The sequence below is a fragment of the Oncorhynchus tshawytscha genome, linkage group LG20 (assembly GCF_018296145.1).
Source record: "Oncorhynchus tshawytscha isolate Ot180627B linkage group LG20, Otsh_v2.0, whole genome shotgun sequence".
Classification (NCBI taxonomy): domain Eukaryota; kingdom Metazoa; phylum Chordata; class Actinopteri; order Salmoniformes; family Salmonidae; genus Oncorhynchus; species Oncorhynchus tshawytscha.
In genome coordinates this window covers 48359096-48375784 of record NC_056448.1, presented here as the reverse complement: position 1 = coordinate 48375784, position 16689 = coordinate 48359096, and the positions used below count along the sequence as shown (strand labels likewise).

General features: G+C 39.5%; 1 protein-coding gene across 4 annotated transcripts in view; it reads right to left on the bottom strand.

Annotated features, from left to right (window-relative positions):
- LOC121840219 (metalloprotease TIKI1-like) overlaps positions 1–16689 on the bottom strand; it is a 157225-nt gene that overhangs the window by 22729 nt on the left and 117807 nt on the right. For all 4 annotated transcript variants that reach the window (XR_006079484.1, XR_006079485.1, XR_006079486.1 and 1 more), the window contains exon 5: positions 15850–15940. Coding sequence is in view for 1 of the 4 variants with exons in the window: in XM_042302764.1 (XP_042158698.1) it covers positions 15850–15940 (91 nt within the window). In the remaining 3 variants the exon portion in view is untranslated. The remainder of the gene's footprint in view (positions 1–15849; positions 15941–16689) is intronic.

Genomic DNA, 16689 nt, shown 5'->3' with positions numbered 1-16689 from the left:
AACCTGTATAATGTGTATACTAACAAGTATAATGTGTATACTAACAAGTATAATATGTATACTAACCTGTATAATGTGTATACTAACATGTATAATGTGCATACTAACATGTATAATGTGTATACTAACCTGTATAATGTGTATACTAACAAGTATAATATGTATACTAACATGTATAATGTGTATACTAACAAGTATAATGTGCATACTAACAAGTATAATATGTATACTAACCTGTATAATGTGTATACTAACATGTATAATGTGCATACTAACAAGTATAATGTGTATACTAACCTGTATAATGTGTATACTAACATGTATAATGTGTATACTAACATGTATAATGTGTATACTAACAAGTATAATGTGTATACTAACATGTATAATGTGTATACTAACATGTATAATGTGCATACTAACAAGTATAATGTGCATACTAACATGTATAATGTGTATACTAACAAGTATAATGTGCATATTAATGTGCAAGGATTATGTATCCCTGACGCTATAAGGGTGTATAAGGGTGTGCAAGGGTGTATAAGGGTGTATAAAGATGTGTAAGGGTGTATAAGGTTGTATAAGAGTGTAAAGGTGTATAAGGGTGTAAAGGTGTATAAGGGTGTAAAAGGTTTATACTGGTGCATATAGGTGTATAAGGGTGTGTAAGGCTCAATAAGGGTGTATAAGGGTGTTTAAGGTGTATACGGGTGTATAAGGGTGTATAAGGGTGTGCAAGGGTGTATAAGGGTGTGTAAGGGTGTATAAGGGTGTGCAAGGGTGTATAAGGGTTTATAAAGATGTGTAAGGGTGTATAAGGTTGTATAAGAGTGTAAAGGTGTATAAGGGTGTAAAGGTGTATAAGGGTGTAAAAGGTTTATACTGGTGCATATAGGTGTATAAGGGTGTGTAAGGTGTATAAAGGTGTGTAAGGGTGTATAAAGGTGTGTAAGGGTGTATAAAGGTGTGTAAGGGTGTATAAAGGTGTGTAAGGTGTATAAAGGTGTGTAAGGGTGTATAAGGGTGTATATGGGTGTAAAAGGAGTATAACGGTGTGTAAGGGTGTATAAAGGTGTATAAGGGTGTGTAAGGTGTATAAAGGTGTGTAAGGGTGTATAAGGGTGTATAAAGGTGTGTAAGGGTGTATAAGGGTGTATAAAGGTGTGTAAGGGTGTATAAGGGTGTAAAGCTGTATAAGGGTGTATAAAGGTGTGTAAGGGTGTATACGTGTGTATAAGGCTGTATAAAGGTGTGTAAGGGTGTATACGTGTGTATAAGGGTGTATAAGGTGTGTAAGGGTGTATAAGGTGTGTAAGGGTGTATAAGGTGTGTAAGGGTGTATAAGGTGTGTAAAGGTGTATAAAGGTGTGTAAGGGTGTATAAGGTGTGTAAAGGTGTATAAAGGTGTGTAAGGGTGTATAAGGCTGTAAAAGGTTTATACGGGTGTATAAAGGTGTATACGGGTGTATAAGATGTTAAAGGTGTACAAGGGTATATATTAGGCTATGTACTACCTACATAGTCTGATGTTCCCCATGTCTACATAAGTCTGCATACTGCCTACATAGTCTGATGTTCCCCATGTCTACATAAGTCTATTAGGGGGTATTAATAAGGGTTAATTTTAATGTAATAATGAGCTGTAGAAATATGAATATTTTAGCAGAGAATGAGTTAAATAAAAGGGGTAATTGCGGCAGAATTTTCAGATGATTTGCAGACAACATTTTTCAAAACAGTCCGAGCAGAACGGAGCAGACATCTGGTTCTGGTTCACGGGTGGAATTACACCAACTAGGAGAAGTGTGCATACTGGGAAATTATTTCCAATTGAAATCCAGTTGGTGAAACAGAGAGAAAAAAATAAAGAAATCCCACACAGGCCTCAGGGGGTTGGCTGCAGTATGAATCACACAGGCCTCAGGGGGTTGGCTGCAGTATGAATCACACAGGCCTCAGGGGTTGGCTGCAGTATGAATCACACAGGCCTCAGGGGGTTGGCTGCAGTATGAATCACACAGGCCTCAGGGGTTGGCTGCAGTATGAATCACACAGGCCTCAGGGGTTGGCTGCAGTATGAATCACACAGGCCTCAGGGGGTTGGCTGCAGTATGAATCACACAGGCCTCAGGGGTTGGCTGCAGTATGAATCACACAGGCCTCAGGGGATTGGCTGCAGTGAATCACACAGGCCTCAGGGGGTTGGCTGCAGTATGAATCACACAGGCCTCAGGGGGTTGGCTGCAGTATGAATCACACAGGCCTCAGGGGTTGGCTGCAGTATGAATCACACAGGCCTCAGGGGGTTGGCTGCAGTATGAATCACACAGGCCTCAGGGGATTGGCTGCAGTATGAATCACACAGGCCTCAGGGGGTTGGCTGCAGTATGAATCACACAGGCCTCAGGGGGTTGGCTGCAGTATGAATCACACAGGCCTCAGGGGTTGGCTGCAGTATGAATCACACAGGCCTCAGGGGGTTGGCTGCAGTATGAATCACACAGGCCTCAGGGGGTTGGCTGCAGTATGAATCACACAGGCCTCTGTACATCTCTCTGTATATCTGTATATATATCCAAAGAGAGAGGGAGGAGGGGTAGTCAGAAGAGAGAGGGAGGCAGGATAGTCAGAGAGAGAGGGAGGAGGGGAAGTCAGAGAGAGAGGGAGGAGGGGTAGTCAGAAGAGATAGGGAGGAGGGGTAGTCAGAGAGAGAGCGAGGAGGGGAAGTCAGAGAGAGAGGGAGGAGGGGTAGTCAGAAGAGATAGGGAGGAGGGGTAGTCAGAGAGAGAGCGAGGAGGGGAAGTCAGAGAGAGGGAGGAGGGGTAGTCAGAGAGAGAGCGAGGAGGGGTAGTCAGAGAGAGAGCGAGGAGGAGAAGTCAGAGAGAGAGGGAGGAGGGGTAGTCAGAGAGAGAGGGAGGAGGGGTAGTCAGAAGAGAGAGGGAGGAGGGGTAGTCAGAGAGAGAGCGAGGAGGGGTAGTCAGAAGAGATAGGGAGGAGGGGTAGTTAGAGGGAGAGAGAGAGGGAGAAAGGATGGGTAGTCAGAGAGAGAGAAAGGAAGGAGGGGTAGCCAGAGGGAGAGAGAGAGAGAGAAAGGAGGGGTAGTCAGAGAGAGAGAAAGGAGGGGTAGTCAGAGGGAGAGAGGAAGGAGGGGTAGTCAGAGCGAGAGAGAGTGAGAAAGGAGGGGTAGTCAGAGAGAGAGAGAGGAAGGAGGGGTAGTCAGAGAGAGAGAGAGAGAGAGAGAAAGGAGGGGTAGTCAGAGAGAGAGAAAGGAAGGAGGGGTAGTCAGAGGGAGAGAGAGAGAGAGAGAGAAAGGAGGGGTAGTCAGAGAGAGAGAGAGAGAAAGGAGGGGTAGTCAGAGAGAGAGAGAGATAGAGAAAGGTGGGGTAGTCAGAGAGAGAGAAAGGAGGGGTAGTCAGAGGGAGAGAGGAAGGAGGGGTAGTCAGAGGGAGAGAGAGAGAAAGGAGGGGTAGTCAGAGAGAGAGAGGAAGGAGGGGTAGTCAGAGAGAGAGAGAGAGAGAGAGAGAGAGAGAGAGAGAGAGAGAGAAAGGAGGGGTAGTCAGAGAGAGAGAAAGGAGGGGTAGTCAGAAGAGAGAGGGAGGAGGGGTAGTCAGAGAGAGAGCGAGGAGGGGAAGTCAGAGAGAGAGGGAGGAGGGGTAGTCAGAGAGAGAGCGAGGAGGGGTAGTCAGAAGAGATAGGGAGGAGGGGTAGTTAGAGGGAGAGCGAGGAGGGGAAGTCAGAGAGAGAGGGAGGAGGGGTAGTCAGAGAGAGAGCGAGGAGGGGTAGTCAGAAGAGATAGGGAGGAGGGGTAGTTAGAGGTAGAGAGAGAGGAAGGAGGGGTAGTGAGAGAGAAAGAGAGAGGAAGGAGGGGCAGTCAGAGAGAGGAGGGGTAGTTAGAAAGAGAGGAGGGGTAGTCACAGAGCGAGAGAGGGAGGAGGGATAGTCAGAGGGAGAGAGGGGTAGTCAGAGAGAGAGAGAGGGGGGCAGTCAGAGAGAGAGAGAAAGGAGGGGTAGTCAGAGAGAGAGAGAGGAGGGGCAGTCAGAGAGAGAGAGGAAAGGGGGTAGTCAGAGAGAGAGGAAGGAGGGGTAGTCGGAGGGGGAGAGAGGAAGGAGGAGTAGTCGGAGGGAGAGAGGAAGGAGGAGTAGTCGGAGGGAGAGAGGAAGGAGGGGTAGTCAGAGGGAGAGTGAGAGAGGAGGGGTAGTCAGAGGGAGAGAGAGAGGGGGGAGGGGTAGTCAGAGGGAGAGAGAGGGGGAGGGGTAGTCAGAGGGAGAGAGAGAGAGGAGGGGTAGTCAGAGGGACAGAGGAAGGAGGGGTAGTCAGAGGGAGAGAGGAAGGAGGGGTAGTCAAGAAAGAGAGGGGTAGTCAGAGAGAGAGAGAGAGAGGAGGGGTAGTCAGAGGGAGAGAGAGAGGGAGGGATAGTCAGAGGGAGAGAGAGAGGGGAGGGGTAGTCAGAGGGACAGAGGAAGGAGGGGTAGTCAGATGGAGAGAGGAAGGAGGGGCAGTCAAGAAAGAGAGGGGTAGTCAGAGAGAGAGAAGAGGGGTAGTCAGAGGGAGAGAGAGAGAGAGGGGTAGTCAGAGGGAGAGAGGAAGGAGGGATAGTCAGGAAGGAGAGGAGGGGTAGTCAGAGAGAGAGAGGAAGGAGGGATAGTCAGGAAGGAGAGGAGGGGTAGTCAGAGAGAGAGAGAGAGAGAGAGAGAAGATGAGTAGTCAGAGGGAGAGAGGAAGGAGGGGTAGTCAGAGAGAGAGAGAGAGAGAGAGAGAGAAGATGAGTAGTCAGAGGGAGAGAGGAAGGAGGGGTAGTCAGAGAGAGAGAGAGAGAGAAAAGGAGGGGTAGTCAGAGAGAGAGAGAGAAAGGAAGGAGGGGTAGTCAGAGGGAGAGAGAGAGAGAGAAAGGAGGGATAGTCAGAGAGAGAGAGGAGGGGGTAGTCAGAGGGAGAGAGGAAGGAGGGGTAGTCAGAGGGAGAGAGAGAGAGAAAGGAGGGGTAGTCAGAGAGAGAGAGAGAGAGAGAAAAGGAGGGGTAGTCAGAGAGAGAGAGAAAGGAGGGGTAGTCAGAGAGAGAGAGAGAGAGAGAAAGGAGGGATAGTCAGAGAGAGAGAGAAATGAGGGGTAGTCAGAGAGAGAGAGAGAGAGAGAGAAAGGAGGGGTATGTACAGACTCAGTGAGCATAGCCGTACTATTGAGAAAGGCTGCAGTAGGCAGACATGGCTCTCAAGAGAAGACGGGCTATGTGCTCACTGCCCACAAAATGAGGTGGAAACTGAGCTGTACTTCCTAACCACCTGCCAAATGTATAACCATATTAGAGAGACATATTTCCGTCAGATTACACAGACCCACAAAGAATTTGAAAACAAATCCAATTCTGATAAACTCCAATATCTACTGGGTGAAATACCACAGAGTGCCATCACAGCAGCAAGATTTGTGACCTGTTGCCACAAGAAAAGGGCAACCAGTGAAGAACAAACACTGTCATGGCGTTTGCCTGAGGGGGGAGGTTTATGACCCCCATAAAATACCTTTTCCCGTTTTCCTCTCTCTACTCTACTGATGTGACTATTGAAAATCCCTTTGTTAACATTGAGAGTCTGGTGACATCAAAAGGAACCATATTTCGGTAATCCAACCAGTTTAAAATATGCGTTGAGGCTTAATGAATATGATGTCAGATCAGTTGGCGTCTGAGACATTATTACTGATGATAGGATGACATAAACTGTATCTTGGAAAATCTACACATTCTAGTTATCAGATTCACATGGAATTGTTGTATGATTTAAATGTTTAAATATGAAACTATTTGTGAAAAGATGAAATGTAATTTTAGCTCCTAAATGAGAGAATTAGTTTTTCATGAGTGAACTATGCTCAACTCAGTGGCCCCGCCCATGTGAACAGACATTGGTTGTAAACTATGCTCAACTCAGTGGCCCCGCCCATGTGAACAGACATTGGTTGTAAACTATGCTCAACTCAGTGGCCCCGCCCATGTGAACAGACATTGGTTGTAAACTATGCTCAACTCAGTGGCCCCGCCCATGTGAACAGACATTGGTTGTAAACTATGCTCAACTCAGTGGCCCCGCCCATGTGAACAGACATTGGTTGTAAACTCTGCCAACTCAGTGGCCCCGCCCATGTGAACAGACATTGGTTGTAAACTCTGCCAACTCAGTGGCCCCGCCCATGTGAACAGACATTGGTTGTAAACTCTGCCAACTCAGTGGCCCCGCCCATGTGAACAGACATTGGTTGTAAACTCTGCCAACTCAGTGGCCCCGCCCATGTGAACAGACATTGGTTGTAAACTATGAAACACGGCCCTCTCTCCCAATCCTATATAAGCCTCTTTACGAAAATGTAACGATCTGTTCCAAGGACGTGAGGACTTACCATCCCCACGTTGAAAGGACAAAGATCACCTACAGAACTAAGCCAACCTCAGCAAGAACCTAACGAAATTGGTATCAAATTACAATGTGACGACAACCTACACGCTGGAAGGATGAATTTTGACGATACCAGCCAGAATATAGCATGAGCTTAAAAGTATGGCATCTTGGTATGAACTTTGAACTCTTATTCACTCCATAAGTGATACCTCCTAGCCATTGAGTTAGCAACAGCAGCTGTAAATGTGGGCTAGGAAAGGACGGACAACGTATCCAGTCTAACACGCACAACTATACTACGACATTATACTACGACATTATACTACGACACTATACTACGACACTATACTACGACATTATACTACGACATTATACTACGACATTATACTACGACACTATACTACGACACTATACTACGACATTATACTACGACATTATACTACGACACTATACTACGACATTATACTACGACATTATACTACGACATTATACTACGACATTATACTACGACACTATACTACGACATTATACTACGACATTATACTACGACATTATACTACGACATTATACTACGACATTATACTACGACATTATACTACGACACTATACTACGACATTATACTACGACATTATACTACGACATTATACTACGACACTATACTACGACATTATACTACGACATTATACTACGACACTATACTACGACATTATACTACGACATTATACTACGACATTATACTACGACATTATACTACGGCATTATACTACGACACTATACTACGACATTATACTACGACATTATACTACGAAACACCAGTTTACCACCAGAGACATTCTTCCCATCTACCGAAGAGTAAATATTTATTGCATTTTTCTTTTTCAAATGGGCGGTAATTTAGAATGCATAAGATACTGTATTTATGATAGCATAGCTGAATGAATGCATAAGATACTGTATTTACGATAGCATAGCTGAATGAATGCATAAGATACTGTATTTACGATAGCATAGCTGAATGATTGCATAAGATACTGTATTTACGATAGCATAGCTGAATGAATGCATAGGATACTGTATTGATGATAGCATAGCTGAATGAATGCATAAGATACTGTATTTACGATAGCATAGCTGAATGATTGCATAAGATACTGTATTTACGATAGCATAGCTGAATGAATGCATAAGATACTGTATTTACGATAGCATAGCTGAATGAATGCATAGGATACTGTATGTACGATAGCATAGCTGAATGAATGCATAGATACTGTATTTACGATAGCATAGCTGAATGAATGCATAGGATACTGTATTTACGATAGCATAGCTGAATGAATGCATAGATACTGTATTTACGATAGCATAGCTGAATGAATGCATAGATACTGTATTTACGATAGCATAGCTGAATGAATGCATAAGATACTGTATTTATGATAGCATAGCTGAATGAATGCATAAGATACTGTATTTACGATAGCATAGCTGAATGAATGCATAAGATACTGTATTTACGATAGCATAGCTGAATGAATGCATAAGATACTGTATTTATGATAGCATAGCTGAATGAATGCATAAGATACTGTATTTACGATAGCATAGCTGAATGAATGCATAAGATACTGTATTTACGATAGCATAGCTGAATGAATGCATAAGATACTGTATTTACGATAGCATAGCTGAATGAATGCATAAGATACTGTATTTACGATAGCATAGCTGAATGAATGCATAAGATACTGTATTTACGATAGCATAGCTGAATGAATGCATAAGATACTGTATTTACGATAGCATAGCTGAATGAATGCATAGATACTGTATTTACGATAGCATAGCTGAATGAATGCATAGATACTGTATTTACGATAGCATAGCTGAATGAATGCATAGATACTGTATTTACGATAGCATAGCTGAATGAATGCATAAGATACTGTATTTACGATAGCATAGCTGAATGAATGCATAAGATACTGTATTTACGATAGCATAGCTGAATGAATGCATAGATACTGTATTTACGATAGCATAGCTGAATGAATGCATAGGATACTGTATTTATGATAGCATAGCTGAATGAATGCATAGGATACTGTATTGATGATAGCATAGCTGAATGAATGCATAAGATACTGTATTTATGATAGCATAGCTGAATGAATGCATAAGATACTGTATTTACGATAGCATAGCTGAATGAATGCATAAGATACTGTATTTACGATAGCATAGCTGAATGAATGCATAAGATACTGTATTTACGATAGCATAGCTGAATGAATGCATAAGATACTGTATTTACGTTAGCATAGCTGAATGAATGCATAGGATACTGTATTTACGATAGCATAGCTGAATGAATGCATAGATACTGTATTGATGATAGCATAGCTGAATGAATGCATAAGATACTGTATTTACGATAGCATAGCTGAATGAATGCATAGATACTGTATTTACGATAGCATAGCTGAATGAATGCATAAGATACTGTATTTACGATAGCATAGCTGAATGAATGCATAAGATACTGTATTTACGATAGCATAGCTGAATGAATGCATAAGATACTGTATTTACGATAGCATAGCTGAATGAATGCATAAGATACTGTATTTACGATAGCATAGCTGAATGAATGCATAAGATACTGTATTTACGTTAGCATAGCTGAATGAATGCATAAGATACTGTATTTACGATAGCATAGCTGAATGAATGCATAGATACTGTATTTACGATAGCATAGCTGAATGAATGCATAGATACTGTATTTACGATAGCATAGCTGAATGAATGCATAGATACTGTATTTACGATAGCATATAAGATACTGAATGAATGCATAAGATACTGTATTTAGCATAGCTGAATGAATGCATAAGATACTGTATTTACGATAGCATAGCTGAATGAATGCATAAGATACTGTATTTACGATAGCATAGCTGAATGAATGCATAAGATACTGTATTTACGATAGCATAGCTGAATGAATGCATATGATAGATGACTGTATTTACGATAGCATAGCTGAATGAATGCATAAGATACTGTATTTACGATAGCATAGCTGAATGAATGCATAAGATACTGTATTTACGATAGCATAGCTGAATGAATGCATAAGATACTGTATTTACGATAGCATAGCTGAATGAATGCATAAGATACTGTATTTACGATAGCATAGCTGAATGAATGCATAAGATACTGTATTTACGATAGCATAGCTGAATGAATGCATAAGATACTGTATTTACGATAGCATAGCTGAATGAATGCATAAGATACTGTATTTACGATAGCATAGCTGAATGAATGCATAAGATACTGTATTTACGATAGCATAGCTGAATGAATGCATAAGATACTGTATTTACGATAGCATAGCTGAATGAATGCATAAGATACTGTATTTACGATAGCATAGCTGAATGAATGCATAAGATACTGTATTTACGATAGCATAGCTGAATGAATGCATAAGATACTGTATTTACGATAGCATAGCTGAATGAATGCATAAGATACTGTATTTACGTTAGCATAGCTGAATGAATGCATAAGATACTGTATTTACGATAGCATAGCTGAATGAATGCATAGGATACTGTATTTACGTTAGCATAGCTGAATGAATGCATAAGATACTGTATTTACAATAGCATAGCTGAATGAATGCATAAGATACTGTATTTACGATAGCATAGCTGAATGAATGCATAAGATACTGTATTTACGTTAGCATAGCTGAATGAATGAATGATAGCTGCATAAGATACTGTATTTACGATAGCATAGCTGAATGAATGCATAAGATACTGTATTTACGATAGCATAGCTGAATGAATGCATAAGATACTGTATTTACGATAGCATAGCTGAATGAATGCATAAGATACTGTATTTACGATAGCATAGCTGAATGAATGCATAAGATACTGTATTTACGATAGCATAGCTGAATGAATGCATAAGATACTGTATTTACTGTATTTATAGCATAGCTGAATGAATGCATAAGATACTGTATTTACGATAGCATAGCTGAATGAATGCATAAGATACTGTATTTACGTTAGCATAGCTGAATGAATGCATAGCTGAATGAATGCATAAGATACTGTATTTACGATAGCATAGCTGAATGAATGCATAAGATACTGTATTTACGATAGCATAGCTGAATGAATGCATAAGATACTGTATTTACGATAGCATAGCTGAATGAATGCATAAGATACTGTATTTACGATAGCATAGCTGAATGAATGCATAAGACATGGTATTTACGATAGCATAGCTGAATGAATGCATAGGATACTGTATTTACGATAGCATAGCTGAATGATTGCATAAGATACTGTATTTACAATAGCATAGCTGAATGATTGCATAAGATACTGTATTTACAATAGCATAGCTGAATGATTGCATAAGATACTGTATTTACAATAGCATAGCTGAATGATTGCATAAGATACTGTATTTACGATAGCATAGCTGAATGAATGCATAGGATACTGTATTTACAATAGCATAGCTGAATGAATGCATAAGATACTGTATTTACAATAGCATAGCTGAATGAATGCATAGGATACTGTATTTACAATAGCATAGCTGAATGATTGCATAAGATACTGTATTTACGATAGCATAGCTGAATGAATGCATAGGATACTGTATTTACGATAGCATAGCTGAATGAATGCATAAGATACTGTATTTACAATAGCATAGCTGAATGATTGCATAAGATACTGTATTTACGATAGCATAGCTGAATGAATGCATAGGATACTGTATTTACGATAGCATAGCTGAATGAATGCATAAGACACTGTATTTACGATAGCATAGCTGAATGATTGCATAAGATACTGTATTTACGATAGCATAGCTGAATGAATGCATAAGATACTGTATTTACGATAGCATAGCTGAATGAATGCATAAGATACTGTATTTACGATAGCATAGCTGAATGAATGCATAAGATACTGTATTTACGATAGCATAGCTGAATGAATGCATAAGATACTGTATTTACGATAGCATAGCTGAATGAATGCATAAGATACTGTATTTACGATAGCATAGCTGAATGAATGCATAGGATACTGTATTTACGATAGCATAGCTGAATGAATGCATAAGATACTGTATTTACGATAGCATAGCTGAATGATTGCATAGGATACTGTATTTACGATAGCATAGCTGAATGAATGCATAAGATACTGTATTTACGATAGCATAGCTGAATGAATGCATAAGATACTGTATTTACGATAGCATAGCTGAATGAATGCATAAGATACTGTATTTACGATAGCATAGCTGAATGATTGCATAGGATACTGTATTTACGATAGCATAGCTGAATGAATGCATAAGACATGGTATTTATGATAGCATAGCTGAATGAATGCATAAGATACTGTATTTACGATAGCATAGCTGAATGAATGCATAGGATACTGTATTTACGATAGCATAGCTGAATGAATGCATAAGATACTGTATTTACGATAGCATAGCTGAATGAATGCATAAGATACTGTATTTACAATAGCATAGCTGAATGAATGCATAAGATACTGTATTTACGATAGCATAGCTGAATGAATGCATAAGATACTGTATTTACGTTAGCATAGCTGAATGAATGCATAGCTGAATGAATGCATAAGATACTGTATTTACGATAGCATAGCTGAATGAATGCATAAGATACTGTATTTACGATAGCATAGCTGAATGAATGCATAAGATACTGTATTTACGATAGCATAGCTGAATGAATGCATAAGATACTGTATTTACGATAGCATAGCTGAATGAATGCATAAGATACTGTATTTACGATAGCATAGCTGAATGAATGCATAAGATACTGTATTTACGATAGCATAGCTGAATGAATGCATAAGATACTGTATTTATGATAGCATAGCTGAATGAATGCATAAGATACTGTATTTACGATAGCATAGCTGAATGATTGCATAAGACATGGTATTTACGATAGCATAGCTGAATGAATGCATAAGATACTGTATTGATGATAGCATAGCTGAATGAATGCATAAGATACTGTATTTACGATACCATAGCTGAATGATTGCATAAGATACTGTATTTACGATACCATAGCTGAATGATTGCATAAGATACTGTATTTACGATAGCATAGCTGAATGATTGCATAAGATACTGTATTTACGATAGCATAGCTGAATGAATGCATAAGATACTGTATTGATGATAGCATAGCTGAATGATTGCATAAGATACTGTATTTACGATAGCATAGCTGAATGAATGCATAGGATACTGTATTGATGATAGCATAGCTGAATGAATGCATAGGATACTGTATTTACGATAGCATAGCTGAATGAATGCATAAGATACTGTATTTACGATAGCATAGCTGAATGATTGCATAAGACATGGTATTTACGATAGCATAGCTGAATGAATGCATAAGATACTGTATTTACGATACCATAGCTGAATGATTGCATAAGACATGGTATTTACGATAGCATAGCTGAATGATTGCATAAGACATGGTATTTACGATAGCATAGCTGAATGAATGCATAAGATACTGTATTGATGATAGCATAGCTGAATGAATGCATAGGATACTGTATTGATGATAGCATAGCTGAATGAATGCATAAGATACTGTATTTACGATAGCATAGCTGAATGAATGCATAAGATACTGTATTTACGATAGCATAGCTGAATGAATGCATAAGACATGGTATTTACGATAGCATAGCTGAATGAATGCATAAGATACTGTATTTACGATACCATAGCTGAATGATTGCATAAGACATGGTATTTACGATAGCATAGCTGAATGAATGCATAGGATACTGTATTGATGATAGCATAGCTGAATGAATGCATAGGATACTGTATTTACGATAGCATAGCTGAATGAATGCATAGGATACTGTATTGATGATAGCATAGCTGAATGAATGCATAAGATACTGTATTTACGATAGCATAGCTGAATGAATGCATAAGACACTGTATTTACGATAGCATAGCTGCCTACGGCCCGATAGAGACACAAAACCTTTTTGCTCCTCAGTCTTCCCGCTCTTTTAATCAAACCCCACCCCCTTTCTTTGTGTAACCAGCTGTCATATCTGTTCTGTCCTCTAGGGGTGTTTTCCTTTATGACATAATTTGTAATCAATGTATGATCCATCCTGTATATATGAAATTCTGTGTGATTATTTAGGTATGTAGTAAATAAATAATTTAACCAAATTTTGTATTGCTGATTCAACTTGTTAGCCAGGGTTCATGAAGATAACCAAGAATTTACATCTTTCAGATGAGACTGAAATAAGGTGACGATTAATATTGACTGCTATTGATGTAAAAGATAACCAGGTCTTTAAGAGTTCATTTGGAAGATAACAGCTCTGTAAACATTCCTTCGTGGTGCCCCGACTACCTAGTTAATTACATTTACATGATTAGATTAATCAGGTAATATTAATTACGGAGAAATGATTTTATAGAATAGCATGTCATATCACTTAATCCGGCATAGACAAAAACACGACAACACCATTGTAAATACAACCTAAATTTACGTTTACCTGTTTTCCATTTTGTACTTAAACTATTTGTACATCGTTACAACACTGTATATGGACATAATATGACATTTGTAATGACTTTATTCCTTTGGTAAATTGGAGTGTAATGCTTACTGTTAATTTTATATTGTTTATTTCACTTTTGTATATTATCTACCTCACTTGCTTTGGCAATGTTAACATATCTTTCCCATAACAATAAAGCCACTTGAATTGAAATTGAATTTAGATAGAGAAAGATCGAGCAAGAGAGAAAGAGAGAGAGAGACAGAGAAAGAAGGAAAGAAAGAGAGAGGGTAGGTGGAGGGGTAGTCAGAGGGAGAGAAGGATAGAGATTGAGAGAAACTGAATAATATTAAGAAATTATATAGATGGAGGAAAGTAGTGTAGAAACCTACCAAAAAAAGAGACTCTTACCACTTCTGGGAAAATTGGAAAACACTAAACAAACAACAACATGAAGAATTATCTATCCAAACGGAGATGTGTGGATAAACCACTTCTCCAATCTTTTGGCTCTATAACAAAGAACAAACAGCAAAAACATATACATGATCAAATACAGATCTTAGAATCAACTATTAAAAACTACCAGAACACACTGGATTCTCCAATTACCTTGGATGAACTACAGGACAAAATAAAAACCCTCAACCCCAAAAGGCCTGTGGTGTTGATGGTATCCTCAATGAAATGATCAAATATACAAACAACAAATTCCAATTGGCTATACTAAAACTCTTCAACATCATCCTCAGCTCTGGCATCTTCCCCAATCCACAAATCCACAAAAGTAGAGACAAATTTGACCCCAATAACTACCGTGGGATATGCGTCAACAGCAACCTTGGGAAAATCCTCAGCATTATCATTAACAGCAGACTCGTACATTTCTTCAGTGTAAACAATGTACTGAGCAAATGTCAAATTAGATTTTTAACAAATTACGTCAGACCATGTATTGACCCTGCTTACCCTAATTGACAAACAAACAAACCAAAACAAAGGCAAAGTCTTCTCATGCTTTGTTGATTTCAAAAAACCTTTCGACTCAATTTGGCATAAGGGTCTGCTATACAAATGAATGGAAAGTGATGTTGGGGGAAAAACATAAGACAGTATAAAATCCATGTACACAAACTACAAGTGTGCTGTTAAAATGGACAAAACACACATTTCTTCCCACAGGGCCGTGGGGTGAAACAGGGATGCAGCTTAAGCCCCACCCTCTTCTACATAAATAGAGACATATTAGAGACATATTTCCCTCAGATTACACAGATCCATAAAGAATTAGAAAACAAATCCCATTTTGATTAACTCCCATATCTACTGGGTGAAATTCCACAGTGTGCCATCACAGCAGCAAGATTGGTGACCTGTTGCCACAAGAAAAGGGCAACCAGTGAAGAACAAACACCATTGTAAATACAACCCATATTTATGTTTATTTAATTTCCCTTTTGTACTATTTGCACATCGTTACAACACTGTATATGGACATAATATGACATTTGTAATGACTTTATTCCATTGGAACATTTGTGAGTGTAATGTTTACTGTTCATTTTATATTCACTTTTGTTTATTATCTATTTCACTTCCTTTGACAATGTATGACAATATGTTTCCCATGACAATAAAGCCCCTTAAATTGAAATGAAATTGAATTGAGAGCGAGAGTAAGGAGGTGTAGTCAAAGAGTGCGAGAGGGTGGTATAAAACGAGGGTAGATCCTGGGGAGGATAGAGAGGTGGGTGGTGTGTTGGTGAGGACAGTGAGGTGTGTATCATTACCTGCTAATGGGCTGCCCTGCAGGAGTGTGCTCCACTTCATAGCCCTGACTCCTCAGCACATCAATCACTGTGTTGTTGCCCAGGAAGTGACCTGAAATATAAACACAGTTCACTATTTCAGTCTCTGTTTCAGTCTCCCTGCGAGACACAGACAGCAGTCTAACCGTGTCACTCAGTGTGCGTCACAGACGGCATGCTATTCCCTTTATAGTGCACTACTTTTAACTAGATTAACCAGATCAACCAGATCACCATGGTCACTACATAGGGAATAGAATATGAGTAGTGAAGAGAGAGAGAGAGGAGATGAGTAGTGAAGAGAGAGAGGAGATGAGTAGTGAAGAGAGAGAGGAGATGAGTAGTGAAGAGAGAGAGAGAGGAGATGAGTAGTGAAGAGAGAGAGGAGATGAGCAGTGAAGAGAGAGAGAGGAGATGAGTAGTGAAGAGAGAGAGGAGATGAGTAGTGAAGAGAGAGAGAGAGGAGATGAGTAGTGAAGAGAGAGAGGAGATGAGCAGTGAAGAGAGAGAGAGGAGATGAGTAGTGAAAATCTACAGTTGAAAATGGTCCAATTGATCTGGTGACAAGGCTTCTTCCTGGAGTCTGTCTGCTTATTGAAAACCAAGTCATTGAAATGTAATTAACCTGTCGGGTAATTATAATTCAGTTACAATTCACCTGAACGAGTTGACTCTCTTCTTATCACTAAGGTGTGAAACCGCTGATGTGCATTTAATGTGTGCATTTGTACTTGCATTTTATATTGAGCCGACAACCACAACGTCTACTCAACCCAAAGACCATGATGCATCTGGGTCTGATTCAAATATACTTCATATGTA